This window comes from Alosa alosa, chromosome 5 (assembly GCF_017589495.1).
Source record: "Alosa alosa isolate M-15738 ecotype Scorff River chromosome 5, AALO_Geno_1.1, whole genome shotgun sequence".
Taxonomy (NCBI): domain Eukaryota; kingdom Metazoa; phylum Chordata; class Actinopteri; order Clupeiformes; family Clupeidae; genus Alosa; species Alosa alosa.
Window position 1 is genome coordinate 27,739,534 of NC_063193.1, and position 15,464 is coordinate 27,754,997.

Here is a 15,464-nt window from a genome sequence, read left to right on the forward strand (position 1 = left end):
CCCAAACCTTAACAGGACTGTAACCCTGTAGTAACAGGATTGTTTATCTGTGTAGCCTTGTAGTAACAGGACTGTTTCTCTGTGTAACTAGTAACCTTAGCATTTTTATAGGCCTGCAGTGGGTGAATGTGTATTTGTTTTTTTTTTTTAAGAGGGAGGACCGTTGAAGGAGTTGATGTGTGTGTGTGTGTGTGTTATTGCAGGAGTTTGAGATTGAGCTGGAGGACTCGCAGACCCTGAGACTTCTATGCTACAGTAAAGCCAAGCACTGCAGAGAGGACGGCGACACAGACAGGATCATGGCCAAAGGGCAGATCCAGGTACAGCCCCCATCTCATACATTCACACCTGTCCAGGTGCAACATCTTACATCAGACATGTCAAAGTCAAGGCGGCCCGCGAATGAATTATCTACGGCCCCCGGGATGATATTTGATTAGTATTAGAACTGGCCCGCAGGCCACAGCCGCCGGCTGTTTTGCACGCACCAATACTCCATTTCCCACCATGCAACGGTAGCCCACAAACTCACTGCGGCGCCGCAAGTGGGCCTCGGCTTCATTATTCATCAGTATTCAGTCAGGGCAGATGTCAACTTTCAGCTACCCCCCTCCCCAGTGTTGTGCCTGAACACGCTCATTGAACAAAAGTTCATGAACTCGCTCATATTTTGAGCTTAACGTGCGAACTGAACGCATTGTATTAGCCTACTACTGCCTGATGAAGGTTACTGTGAAGTCGCTCATTCTGGTGTCTGAACGCACGCTTTTCAGTTTAACTTCGCTGAATAGGGTGTCAGATTTCTACAGAGCCTTCCACGCGAAAACCCCGCTAAAACACACCGTAAAAGGCCTTAATATGGCAGCATGCAGGTCACCATTTGTCAAACTATGGGCCGCGTCCGCAATGTGGACAATGGTCTGCAGAGTGAAATTATTCCCCGGCCATCGCCTGATAATTTGCTGCGCAATTGATCAAGGAGCCGCTGACAGAAAAAGAAAACAAACATTTCTGCATTTAGTAGGAAATACTTGTTTGGTGTCATCAAACACAGAGGCATAGAATTAAGTCGCGGTATGAGCGCTTATTCAATGCATGCGTAACGCTGGTAGCAAAGCTAAGCTTCAACCTATTGGAAGGCTATTTAATTATGAAACGACATTTAATAGAACGACGGGATTTATGCAACTTCCATAAAAACAGAGCACAGACTATATAAAACACTGTTTGGCATTAAGTATTTAAGTCAGCCAAAAGCTATTAATTAGTCTTAGTTAAAGATAGTTAAAGATCTCCAGATCAGTGATTTACGCATGATCTGAAACGCCATTTACCATTCACAAAAGCTGGTATTGTGTTTCCTGAATCCTTACATTCAGGCATTCAAATGAAATGTAATTAGCATATAAATATTCTATCAGTGTATGATGCTTGCATGAGGGAAACATCCCAAAACAACAGCACCCATATAACTGCTGTTGTTTTGAGAAGTATTTCTCATGCAAGCATCGTGCAACAATGCAAAAACAATGAAACTATTGTAGGCCATTTATATTTTACTTATTAGTAAAATATTTATTAGCCATTTATTAGTAAAGCAGTACTCTGATGTGCATGTTTTCACAAACTTTTGTGAACAATCTTAGCACTTTAAACATTGACTGTTTTGAAGTGCATGTATAGCAATATAATATAAAAATAATAATAATTGTGATATCATTATGATAATTTGATGGGGGTGGGAGGAGGGGGTGGGTTCATGTAGGTGGGCCCTATGACCCCAAAGTATGCCTTGACTGGGCCTCAGGTCAAAGAAGTTTGAGAAAGGCTGATGTAGACGACAAAGCAGCAAGGAGGCATCGTATGATCATTTAAACAAGTTTTATAACAAGGTCGGTGAGGATGGGAAAAATCGTACATTTCTGTGCAAACTTCGCACTTCAGTCACAGTCATTATTCATTTAATCATTAAATAAAATACAGTACACGTCTTGGTTCAATAGGTTACGTGCAGTCATTTTAATATGTTTTAATAAACATTGAACCAGTCCGGCCCTCGGCTTGTAGCAAATTTGTTTTTTTGGCCCTCTAATGTATTTGACTTTGACATCCCTGTCTTACATCATCATACCTGTCCAGGTACAGAATCTTACATACTCAAACCTGTCCAGGTGCAGCATTTCACTATCACACCTGTCCAGGTGCAGCATTTTACTATCACACCTGTCCAGGTGCAGCATCTCACACCATCACACCTGTCCAGGACCAACTGTCCTACTATGGACAGCAGCACAAATCTGCTGTATGCATGCATGTTGGTATACATATCTGTATGCATGTGCATCTATTTTGTGTAACGTATGCGTGCGAAGCGACGCGACGCGGTGGTGGGGGCACCCACCACTCTCCTGAGGATTATCCTGAGTGTGCTCGTGTTAAAAGAAAAAAAACACCCTGGGGTGAAGATAGGGTCATGTCTGCACACTGCTGATTGGTTGTTGTGACACACTGGGATTAGCACCATTGGAAAGTATGCCTGCCCACAGAGCCAGTCTGGCCAATCAGAAGAGGGTTGACATTGTGTGTGTGTGTGTGTGTGTGTGTGTGTGTGTGTGTGTGTGTGTGTGTGTGTGTGTGTGTGTGTGTGTGTGTGTGTGTGTGTGTAATTTTTTTTTAAAAACAGTCTTTTTGCTGTTGCACTGATTATGTTAAGTAATCACAACTTTGAAGTGAGCTAGTATTACAGTTTTAGATTTCAGTAGTCAGTGGCTTCAACTTAGATTAGGCTTTCTGTAGAACCAACAACAGAGAGAGGTGTTTGTTCTCATTGATGGATTAGTGAACACGCTCATCCCCTGCTCTGGCAGGCTCACTGAGTGAGTGACTCATGGTCATCCAGAGATGAGGGGATGGCTGGGCTTTCACCCGCTGGCCTCAATTGGCTCAGCCTGTGATCACAGCTAATGACACAGCAGCTAGCTTATCAGGCCACTGCTGGAATGTGGTGAGGGGTGTGTATAAATGCATTCAGTGTGTGTGTGTGTGTGTGTGTGAGAGAGAGAGAGAGAGTGTGAGCGAGAGAGAGAGAGAGAGAGAGAGAGAGCTGAAGAAGAAAACCGCTCAAGAAGAGTCAAGAGTCAATTTATATTGTGCCAAATCAATTGAAGTTGTCTCAACCCTGAACCTCCCAAGGCAGCACAAGAAAGAAGAAGAAACCTTGAGCTGTCTGAGTGTTGCTGGTCTGCTAGTCTGAGTGTTGCTTCTGGTCTGAGTGTTGCTTCTGATCTGAGTGCTGCCGGTCTGAGTGTTGCTGGTCTGAATGTTGCCGTCGATCCAAGTGTTGCTGGTCTGCCGGAGTGAGCTGCAGCTGGTCTGAGTGTTGCTAGTCTGAATGTTGCTGGTCGGCCGGTCTGAATGTTGCTGTCGATCCAAGTGTTGCTGGTCTGCCGGAGTGAGGGCTGCTGCTGGTCTGAGGACTGCCGGTCTGAGTGTTTGCTGCTGGGTGGCGTAATCAGGGTGGGAGGGGAATCCTGGAGCTAATCCCTCGGTTCCATCTGGAGAGACTACAGAGCGACGTGGAGCCCACAGTGGTGCGCAAGCAAGCAGCCAGCCACACACACACACACACACACACACACACACACACACACACACACACACACACACACACACACACACACACACACACACACACACACACCTGCCCGAGGGATACATCTGAAAGGCCCGGTTTAGGGGAACCGGTTCCTGCTGAAGAGAACCAGTTCCTGCTGAAGGGCAGCTGAGGAGGAGGAGGACATGGAGAGGAGAAGGGGGGCGACTCTGTCTGTTAGTGTGGGCTGAGTGGATCAGTCGCCCTGCCTGACTGAGAGAAGGGATTACTCACACCAGTGGACACCAGCGGGAAGCTGCTTGTTTGTTGTTACTCCGTCGTGCTTGTGTGGACCCACAGAGGCCAACAGGCTTCTGAACAGACAGTGTGAACCAGCACCATGAGCCAAGGAGGCTCCAGGACTGAGGAGGAGGGCAGTAGAAGTGAAGAGGAGCAGGAGGGCAGTAGAACTGAGGAGGAGGGCGGTAGAACTGAGGAGGATGGCAGTAGAACTGAAGTGGAAGACACTAGAACTGAGCAAGAGGGCAGGAGGGCTGAGGAAAACGGCAGTAGAACTGAGGAAAAGGGCAGTCGAACTGAGCAGGGGGGCAGTAGAACTGAAGTGGAAAACAGTATAACTGATCAGGAGGGCAGAAGGACTGAGGAAAATGGCAGTAGAACTGAGGAGGAGGAGAACCGTAGAACTGAGGTGGAGGGCAATGAAACTGAGCAGGAGGGCAGTAGAACTGAAGAAAAGGGCAGTAGAACTGAGGAGGAGGAGGGCAAGAGGACTGGGGAGGGGTGCAGTAGAACTAAGGAGGAGGAGGGCAAGAGGACTGGGGAGGAGGGTAGTAGAACTGAGGTGGAGGGCAGTAGGACTGAGAGCAACAGGACTGAAGAGAGCGGCTCCCTGGTAAGTAGCAGTGGAGTGGTTCAAGAGGAGGGGGAGGAAGGAGGTGGTACAAGGACAAACCGAGACAAAGGAACTCCCCCGCTGACACAGGAGAGCAAGGAGGCAGAGGGCTCTGGAGGGAAGACACCACTGGAGAGTGAGGAGGCGCAGGGCTTCGAGGGGAAGGCACCACTGGAGAATGAGGAGGAGCAGGGCTCTGAGAAGACACCACTGGAGAGTGAGGAGGCGCAGGGCTCTGAGAAGAAGACACCACTGGAGAGTGAGGAGGCGCAGGGCTCTGAGAAGACACCATTGAGAGTGAGGAGGCGCGGGGCTCTGAGGAAGACACCACTGGAGAGTGAGGAGGCGCAGGGCTCTGAGAAGACACCACTGGAGAGTGAGGAGGCGCAGGGCTCTGAGAAGACACCACTGGAGAGTGAGGAGGCGCAGGGCTCTGAGAAGACACCACTGGAGAGTGAGGAGGCGCAGGGCTCTGAGAAGACACCACTGGAGAGTGAGGAGGAGCAGGGCTCTGAGGGGAAGACACCACTGGAGATTGAGGAGGAGCAGGGCTCTGAGGAGAAGACACCACTGGAGAGTGAGGAGGCTCAGGGTTCTGATGGGAAGAGGGTCCTGGGAGCAGGAGCTCGTCTCTGGGGCCGTGTGCGCTGTGCCCTGGTCAGACAGAAGGTGAGACCACCGTAGCCCTGACCTGACCCTAGAGAGGCGACAGACCTGATCAGTCAAACTGGATAACAACAAACTGGGATGATGGATGATGGTGGTGGTGATGATGATAATAATGATGATGAAGATAACTATGGTGGTGATTGTGGTGGTGGTGATGATTATGATGATTGTGGTAGTGCTTGTGGTGATAATGATGATTTTGTAAGAGGAGACTGTTGTAGTTGTAGTGATGAGGAGGAAGATGAGAAAACTAATCTATCTGTCATCAGCACTGCTGTTCTTTGTTGCAATGTGGCATCTGGAGGCTGATTTAGAATTAAATCTGTTGCCATGGTGACACCAGCAAATGGACCTTATGTAAGATATGCTTAGTGACTTTAAAATGTTAAAGGCCACCAGCACTGTATGTAAACACACTGTGTGTAAATACACTGTGTGTAAATACACTCTATGTAAACACACTGTGTGTAAATACACTGCAGGGCATTCAGGTGTAAACACATATGCACAGCCTCCCGCAATGCTCTCCGCTGTGGTTCAAAATGGCACCCTGAGTGACTGGACTCTCATCAGTGTAACTTGTGTGCGACCAGAGTGTTTGGTCCTGGTTTGCCTGTTTTTTTAACCCTCTTAGGGTGGGGGTGGGGGTGGGGGGCAGTTGTGCAGAGATTAGTTGTGTTTGTGCAGTGGCACAGCTACCCAATTGTGTTCTTTACATGAAAGCATGAAACTTGGTACACATATAATGCATTGTCAAAGAAGCATTTTGATATATGTGGGCCTATTCTAACATAGGAGCACTGTGATTGCAGATTAAAGTTTGAGATATTTGGGCATATTCTCATGTAGGAGCTAGAGTTGGGGTTAGTTTTATTGCAGTTTAAAGTTTGAACCCACGCTGTGATCAATGGTCACACTGAATATAATGAACACAACTCCAAATTCTCTAACAAAGAAGTGAATGTATATGACAAACATAAGAGCCTATATTGTTTGATTGGAATCAGATTATGTTTATCTAAAACAAGGGTCAATCAAGGGTGTGTATCTGAACATGCGTACTCTTTGATATTAAGTGTGCGCGTGCGTGTGTGCGTGTGTGTGTGTGTGTGTTTAAGTTTGTAAGAAAGAGTGTGTTTGATTTGAGGATTGCTCTGTTTTTTACCCAGCTGGATCAGCAGACCCTTCAGGGCAAAGACTGGCAGAGGGCTGTCATCGGTATGAATGGGGTCAGTAACAGCAGTGTGTTAACTACACCACAACTGCACTACAAGTACATTTTAACAACACTACAACTGCAATACAAGTACATTTCAACAACACTACAACTGCAATACAAGTACACTACAACAACACTACAACTGCACTACAAGTACACTTCAACAACACTACAACTGCACTACAACAACACTACAACTGCACTACAACAACACTACAACTACGCTACAACAATACTACAACTACACTACAACAACACTAAAACTGCACTACAAGTACACTACAACAACACTACAACTGCAACTACAACAACACTACAACACTACAACTGCACTACAACAACACTACTACTATACTACAACACTACTACAACTGCACTACAATTATACTACAACATTACAGCTAGACTACACCACCACCATATCACAACAACAACACTCCATCAAATTTGGATTCTAAAGATGTTCTTTTATTTTTGGTGCTATTGCAGATTGAAATCAAATTGTCCATGAAGTTCACCAGCAGAGAATTTAGCCTGAAGAGGATGCCATCCAGGAAGCAGTCCGGTGTCTTCGGGGTGAAGATTGCAGTCGTGACCAAGTAAGCGTCGGAGAGGCGGCTCTGTTACTGACCCGCTGCAGTGCTGCAGATCCTGCATTTGAATCAGAGCCAATTACTGCAGTCCAACTCATCAGTCAGAGATGATACAGGATGGTTATGGTTCTGACCTTTTCATCTCTGGCTGTGAGTTATAGATATTGGCCACAGACCTGTTCAGCTGTGAGTTTGTGTTATAAAACTTAGCCACAGACATGTTCAGCTCTGGCACCTGGACCTGCTGTTCCTAAAAAATAAACGGGGAGAATGAGAATGGCTCTCAGTGAGGCACTGGCCACAGCCCAACTAGGTACATCCCTGCACACACACACTCACACACACACAGCACCTTTACATGGTCAGAGCCAGTATCTTTGGTCTGTCGACCTCTTCCTGTGTTTTATTCTGTGCTAATATGTGGTGGACACAACCTCACTGTGGTGTGTGTGTGTGTGTGTGTGTTGGTCACAGGAGGGAGCACTCCAAAGTACCACTCATCGTGCGTCAGTGTGTGGAGGAGATTGAGAGGCGGGGCTTAGAGGAGGTCGGCATCTACCGCGTTTCAGGGGTTGCCACGGATATCCAAACCCTCAAAGCAGCTTTCGACTCCAGTGAGTGTGTGTGTGTGAGTGTGTGTGTGTTCATTCATGCATATTAGCTTGCTGTAACATGTGCTTACTTGTTGTGCACAGGTAAACTGATGAGTCATAGCTAGGTGTAACATCAATAGATAAGCTCTGAAGCCCAGGAACATCAATGGAGATAAAGGTGTAAAAACACCATTGGTCAATCTCAGAAGTCTAGAAAGATTGGTTATAATCTCAGAAGTGTAGAAACATTGGCTATAATCTTAGAAGTGTAAAAACACCATTAGTTAATCTGAAGTGTAGAATCACCATTCAGTAATGCCAGAAGTGTAGAAAGATCATTGTTTAATCATAGAAGGTCTCACCGTCTTTTTCTACAGTCATTAATCCTAGAGACTCATGTTAAGGAAACAAACATGTAAGTGTCAATAAGTGTGTGTGTGTGTATGTGTGTGTGTGTGTGTGTGCATGCATGCATGCGAGTGCATGTGTGTGTGCATATATATGTGTGTGTGTGTGTGTGTGCATATATGTGTGTGTGTGTGTGTGTGTGTGTGTGTGTGTGTGTGTGTGTGCGTGTGGTTGTGTGTGTGCACTGATGGGCTGTCCTTTGTGACCTGTAGATAATAAAGATGTGTCCGTGCTGATGAGCGAGATGGATGTGAACGCCATCGCTGGCACTCTGAAGCTGTACTTCCGCGAGCTCCCGGAGCCCCTCTTCACCGACGAGCTGTACCGCAACTTCACCGGAGGCATCGGTGAGTCGCTCGACACGCCTCGGCCTTCATCAACTGCTAACACAACCTGTGTTAAGGAAGTGTGGTCGCCCCAACGCAACCTCAATACAAATCTATAGAACACTTGGTTATGTCAAACATGCTAAAAATTGTGGAATTTTGTTTGACACGGAGTTAAAATATAATAATCAAATAAATGTTATTGTGAAATTGTCTTTTAACTATTTCAGAGTTTAAAAGTAAAATCAAGCATATTTTCTTTTCGATAATTTGAGACAATTATCCATGCTTTTATCTCTTCTCGTCTAGATTATTGCAAGGCTGAAGTTGTGCCTTATCACTCTGATTTCGGTTGTCTTGTTGTGTTGATACATGCACTGCCACTATGGTTTCAGAACATACAATTACATCATCGGTCAGTAAAGTTCTGGTCTCCCCTGCTGGTCTGTCTGATGTCTGATGCAAAGTTCCCGTCTCTCTCTCTTCAGGTCTGTCTGACAGCGTGGCCAAGGAGAGTTGTATGCTGAACCTGCTGCTGTCGCTGCCTGAGCCCAACCTGCTCACCTTCCTCTTCCTTCTCGACCACCTCAAAAGGTAACAATGCATAGCTGCATTCGATGTCACTTCCTGTCTGGCTCCTTTGCTCAGCTGGTGGAATGTGATTTAAATAGTGCCTGCGATTTCTTCTCTATCTAATCTTCACCTGTGCTCTCTCCTTTCATCTGTCTGTCTGTGTGTGTGTGTGTAGGGTGGCTGAGAATGAGTGTGTAAACAAGATGTCCTTCCACAACCTGGCAACTGTGTTTGGCCCCACCCTTATGCGTCCCTCAGAGAAAGACACCAAGACGCCCATGCAGCCCATCATGATGACTGAGAGCTGGTCTCTGGAGGTCATGTCGCAGGTAGAGTTTGTGTGTGTGTGTGTGTGTGTGTGTGTGTGTGTGTGTGTGTGTGGGAGCTGTGCACTATCTTCTCGTCTTCATGACCTGTGATCTGTGTCCGTGCTGATGGCGAGATGGATGTGAACGCCATCGCTGGCACTCTGAAGCTGTACTTCCATGAGCTCGGGCCCCTCTTCACCCGGCAGAGCTGTACGCCTTCACGAGGAGGCATGGGTGAGTAAGCTCACGACGCTCGGCCTTCATCAACTGCTAACACAACCTGTGTTAAGGAGATGTGGTGCTAGCATAACCTCAATACAAATCTATAGAACACTTGGTTATGTCAAACATGCTAAAAATTGTGGAATTTTGTTTGACACGGAGTTAAAATATAATAATCAAATAAATGTTATTGTGAAATTGTCTTTTAACTATTTCAGAGTTTAAAAGTAAAATCAAGCATATTTCCTTCAACTAGAGACAATTATCCATGCTTTTATCTCTTCTCGTCTAGATTATTGCAAGGCTGAAGTTGTGCCTTATCACTCTGATTCCAGGTCCAGGTGTTGCATGGCCCTATTCAACTAGAGACAATCCCCGCCTGACAGCAAAGCGTCAAGTCTCCCTTCTCTAGACGGCAAGAGGAGAGTCTCCCTCCCTCTCCGACACCAAGTCTAGAGGACTGATTAGTCCCTACCCCCGACATGTTGTGTTACCTTGGAGGGCCCTGCGCAGCTGGGGTTACATCGCTGGCCAGTGCGGAAAGGGGCACGCGCTATATTGCCTGACACTAAAACAACCAGCCTGTGTTTCATCCTTAAATCATCCTATTGGACCATGATCACAATCAGTTTGTAGGCGCTATGCATTTAGCATGCACTACTGTCTGTGTGTGGAACACACTACTGTCTGTGTGGTACACACTACTGTCTGTGTGTAATATGCACTACTGTCTGTGTGGTACACACTACTGTCTGTGTGTAATATGCACTACTGTCTGTGTGTAGTATGCACCACTGTCTGTGTGTAATATGCACTACTGTCTGTGTGTAGTATGCACTACTGTCTGTGTGGTACACACTACTGTCTGTGTGTAGTATGCACTACTGTCTGTGTGTAGTATGCACTACTGTCTGTGTGTAATATGTACTACTGTCTGTGTGTAATATACTACTGTCTGTGTGTAGTATGCACTACTGTCTGTGTGTAGTATGCACTACTGTCTGTGTGTAATATGTACTACTGTCTGTGTGGTACACACTACTGTCTGTGTGTAGTATGCACTACTGTCTGTGTGGTACACACTACTGTCTGTGTGTGGAACACACTACTGTCTGTGTGGTACACACTACTGTCTGTGTGTGGAACACACTACTGTCTGTGTGGTACACACTACTGTCTGTGTGTAGTATGCACTACTGTCTGTGTGGTACACACTACTGTCTGTGTGGTACACACTACTGTCTGTGTGGTACACACTACTGTCTGTGTGGTACACACTACTGTCTGTGTGTAGTATGCACTACTGTCTGTGTGTATATGCACTACTGTCTGTGTGTAGTATGCACAAGAGGCGCTATGCAGACACTAAAACAGCCAGCCCTGTGTTCATCACTTAAATCATCCTATTGGACCATGATCACAATCAGTTTGTAGGCGCTATGCATTCCAGCATGTATTTGCACTTCAGAGAATTCTTTTCCACTGATTGTTTATGTCTAAAAGTCTGTCTGTGCATAATAATGCTCTTATAGAGCAAGACAAACACGTTAACTTTTGATGGGGGGGAAAGCAGTAGATTAGGGCACTTCATTATTATACAGTAGGCATATCGAAATCTTTCCTTTTGGCTACTGAGCACTTGCAGTCATTCTTTGCTGTAACCGATCATGTAAATTTGCCCAATGGTCTAGAAACAATTCCACACCTACAGCCAGGTAAGCCTTGGCAGCAGGTTATGCACATTCACAGTGAGGGCTAGTGATGTGTAAGCTAGCATATGTACCTATGGGGTTAGGGTAGGTTAACCCTACAAGCCACCTGAGTTACCCGAGAGAAAAATAATGTCTCATTTGGCTGATTATGGGAGAGATGTAATAATCAGGCCCAGCACACACACAATAGCATATTTAGCTCAGGTCCTTAGTGTGCTGCACATTCCATGATGTTAATTTAGCTTACTAAAATCGTTCCAGATCTTATCAATACACTTTTTTACTAGTTGCTGTCCATCAGTACACAGGTTAATGCCTTTTGCACTGTAGTACCGTTTGTGTGTAGTACGCACTACAGTCTGTGTATAGTACGCACTACTGTCTGTGTGTATATGCACTACTGTCTGTGTGTAGTATGCACTACTGTCTGTGTGTAATATGCACTACTGTCTGTGTGTAATATGTACTACTGTCTGTGTATAGTACGCACTACTGTCTGTGTGTGGAACACACTACTGTCTGTGTGGTACACACTACTGTCTGTGTGTAATATGCACTACTGTCTGTGTGTGTTACGCACTACTGTCTGTGTGTAGTATGCACTACTGTCTGTGTGTAATACGCACTACTGTCTGTGTGTAGTACGCACTACGGTCTGTGTGTAGTACGCACTACTGTCTGTGTGTAGTACGCACTCCTCTGTCTGTGTGTAGTATACACTCCTCTGTCTGCTGCTGATCTATTATGCTTCCTGTGGCCAAGATTAACAAACTGATAGAAACACACCAGATTAACAAACTGGTGAAAACAGACCAGGATTATTAACAAACTGATGGAAACAGACCAAGATTAACAAACTGGGTGAAAAGAGACCAAGATTAACAAACTGGGTGAAAAGAGACCAAGACTAACAGTGCTGTAAGAGACCAAGACTACCACAGTGATGTTATATATATATATATAGACTAAGACTAGTACAGTGATGGAAAAGAGGCTGGTTTGATTTGGAAAATAGACAAAGGTATAGAATTATAGTCAGTATGGTCCTATATTAAAGTGTAGGTACTTACAGTGTACAAATGAATGTTTCAAAGGGACCATTCCCTTCTTTTTTTCCTGATTACTCACAGCTCTCCGTGAAAGGATTACAAGCAATAGTTAGCCTCTTTTTGTAGCATATCTGTTTCTATTTGGAGATTTCTCAGTTGTCAATACTTTCAGTTTACGAGTAGAGGCAACTTTGATTTTAGTGGTAATCTGCGATTATACTGTGCCAATGTTTTGATTTCCGTTCAAGTTTAATTTGTTTGAGAGATGTATTGGACTTTACTTACTGTATGTAGATATAATCTTCTTAAACCTAGTATCTGATCTAACATGCAGGCATGTTTATGATGAGTATTTGCTTGTCATTCCCTCTGGATACACACTCTCCCTTTCTGAAGGTCCACCCTCTCATAGAGCAGTTTGCACCAGAGGGCTTGAGTGGGGTGTTTGGACTGTCACATGTTTACTGGTGTTTGTTTTTGTTTGTTTGTTTGTTCATCCTTGCTTTGTGAACTCCTCTGCTGTAATCTCTTTTCTAAGTCACCCTGGCCTGTGTGCCTGTAGAAACTGGGCGCTTGCTGTACCTCTGATCCACCCTCCTGCAGCACAATAAGACTGGACAGTATAGGCACAAAATTGCTGCTCACCTGACTATAGTTTCAACTTTTAGTCCACTGGAGATGAATAGGAAATGTAATGAGCTACTGCACAAGGTGATGATGGGCTTCTTACTGCTGTATTGAAGCTACTGCACACAGTGATACTGGGCTTCACCGCTGCTGTACTGGTGAACTGCCTGAAGTAAAAGTAAAGTGGAGTAAATCTTCGATAGAAGTTAAAGGTTTAGAAGTTCTGTCTTAAAGCCAGGATATGCAAAGCAATAAACTTACTTACCATACAGGGAAGACTTTTCTTTCATAGTACGTAAGATTGTCCCACTTGGTCCCTGAAAACTCTGTTGTCTCATGTGAATTTAATGTATTACATAAAGCAAAGTCAGACCATTAATATCTGAACTGTTACCTGAGCACAGTATTGCTTGCATTGCATTGATGCTTGCCGGTGGGTTTCCCGACGTTCAAAGTGCTGCTGCATGCAACCACTGCACCCAGGAGGTAGCGATGCTTCGCTAACATGGGAATGTACTGTAGTTCAGAGTGTGTCTGCTTAGAAAATTGCTCTGTCTCATTTTACATTGTTATTTCTACATGTGGTAAATACACAAGTCACAACATGGAAATTGGACCATTTTGGAGTTGTTAAGAAGTATTGTCACTTTTGGGAGCTATACTAGGCCACTTTCAGGGAATTACACTAGGGGTGTTATTACTGAATTACACTTCACCACAGTAACTTTTCAAGGTTTCACATCCAAGTAGCCAAAGCCTGGGTAGGCTATCCATTGGTCTGGCTGCTAGCTTAAAGACATTATTTATAGCCTAATAAATAATAATAATTGTAATAATATTATAGTAGCAGTAGCCTAATATTCCAGTTATTTGGGGAATGGGCAATTACCCTTTCGTTAAGGCAAGCGGAATGAGGAAAGCTACATTAACATTTAGTTCACTTTCTGCATTGCTACGGTTTAATGTAAAACAGGTGACTTTAGGTCAAAAAATAAGAACGCCCGAAGAACACACGTCTTATTACGAGCGCAGACCGGACAGCTGCTGGTGTGGCATGCACACTCTGTAGAGGCAGAATATGCTGCTCTGTGCTTTCAATCAGCCGGGGGCCGCCTACAATGGAAATGTGACAACAGGGGGAACTGATCCCTGGCGAGCCGATGTAGAAAAACCTAAGTACGAGGTGTCTCAATTTCACATCAGTGCGGAACTCCCACGTCACCTGATGCGTATTATACCGAACACTTCGATAAAAGTGCAACCCAAGGTAAGGGCACTCACTGCCTTCTCTGTTGTCTTACTAAATTAGCTAACTAACAGTTAGCATTAGCCAGCTACTCCAATGTTTGCTAACTCATCTGGGCTGCTAACGTTCTCTGCGCTACACAGTAGACGTGGAGATTCCAGTTTATTGTGCAGGGCTCTGATGAAACTGCATATTTGGTAACATTTTACTTGTGCAGAGACGAACGAACGACAATTATTCTTTAAATAAGTGTAATGTTTGTCACCAAATGCCAGGCTCCTTAGTAATTGTAGTTCACTCAACGTTGAAGTATGCAATTTAGCACCAAAAGCTGACCTACGTCGGCCAGCTAACGTTAGCTAACTAACCCAGGTACATTGCAGGGCATGGTAACGTAACGTTAGACATGTAATTCTTTATCTATTTCATAGAGTCAATTCAATGGAGACCTAGCCTACTTTACATTTAACATTAAACGGACGCGTCGGTCCTTGTAACTGTAGCCAGACTCTAGGAACTCTGGGACTCTTCCTTCTGGGGATATATCTGTGCAGCGTTTAAAAAGACGTCCCAGACCCCGTAATATCATGGTATTCAATACCATGGATTTTTGGGCTACAACTGTAGACTTCTATGTGTGTTGCAACGTGAAAATACATGTTTTATTATTCAGTTCAGTTCCGTTCAGTTGACAGCTGTATTCTAAATTGTCCTAGAATGAATGCTGGACCTATGACAACTAATGCCTTCTTGGAGTGAGACCCCTAGTCAATTCTGACTACCGAACCTTGTTTGGAGTCTGAATATAGCCTATTCTTTGGAACAGTGGATCCTAGGTTCATGCACCACTTCATGCCACACAGCGCAGCCGTCCTAACTATTAAGCATGTTACTTTATTCTGATCCCTCCACGTAGCATCACACACTTGTATTGAGGCTGAGGGTTTGGCCTAAGATTTAATTTTTCCGACGGTGGGATGATGCTCTTGAAATGGCTGCAGTTTTGGCCAAGGAATGTGGCTTATGCAATAAGTCTGCCTGCTTCTGGAGTCTTCCTGCAGGAAACCAAGTAACCCCTGTGAAAAGTATTGTGTTCGTCAAGACCAGCCCCTCATGGTCTCAGTCAAGCCCTCCAAACTAAACACATTCCATAGCTGTAGCAATAGAGGGCTTCAGTCTGTGGGTCTATGAAACTACAGGGTGCTTAGGAGAATTGCTGCCCCATAAATGTTTGAATAATTGGTAATGCAAGCGCTGAAGTGAAATGTTTATTATGGTTATGGATTTAGCAGACACCTTTGTCCAAAGCGACACATAAATACAAAACAACATAATGATATTTAAAATTGAACAGGGAACAGATTAGAATGTAGGTCAAATACAATAAGGAGAATAGTTATAATACACAATAATA

At 44.8% G+C, this 15,464-nt stretch overlaps 2 protein-coding genes across 2 annotated transcripts in view; both read left to right on the top strand.

Moving 5' to 3' along the window:
* Window positions 1-9,799, top strand: part of si:dkey-91m11.5 (PH_BCR_vertebrate and RhoGAP_Bcr domain-containing protein) — a 41,887-nt gene extending 32,088 nt beyond the window's left edge. The window contains exons 16-23 of the mRNA XM_048244541.1: window positions 204-320; window positions 6,344-6,403; window positions 6,883-6,992; window positions 7,461-7,600; window positions 8,200-8,334; window positions 8,802-8,907; window positions 9,062-9,215; window positions 9,752-9,799. Coding sequence (XP_048100498.1) covers window positions 204-320; window positions 6,344-6,403; window positions 6,883-6,992; window positions 7,461-7,600; window positions 8,200-8,334; window positions 8,802-8,907; window positions 9,062-9,215; window positions 9,752-9,799 — 870 coding nt within the window. The remainder of the gene's footprint in view (window positions 1-203; window positions 321-6,343; window positions 6,404-6,882; window positions 6,993-7,460; window positions 7,601-8,199; window positions 8,335-8,801; window positions 8,908-9,061; window positions 9,216-9,751) is intronic.
* Window positions 9,800-13,868: 4,069 nt separating this feature from the next.
* Window positions 13,869-15,464, top strand: part of specc1la (sperm antigen with calponin homology and coiled-coil domains 1-like a) — a 40,137-nt gene continuing 38,541 nt past the window's right edge. Inside the window, exon 1 of the mRNA XM_048244542.1 lies at window positions 13,869-14,071. The gene's annotated coding sequence lies outside the window, so the exon portion shown is untranslated. The remainder of the gene's footprint in view (window positions 14,072-15,464) is intronic.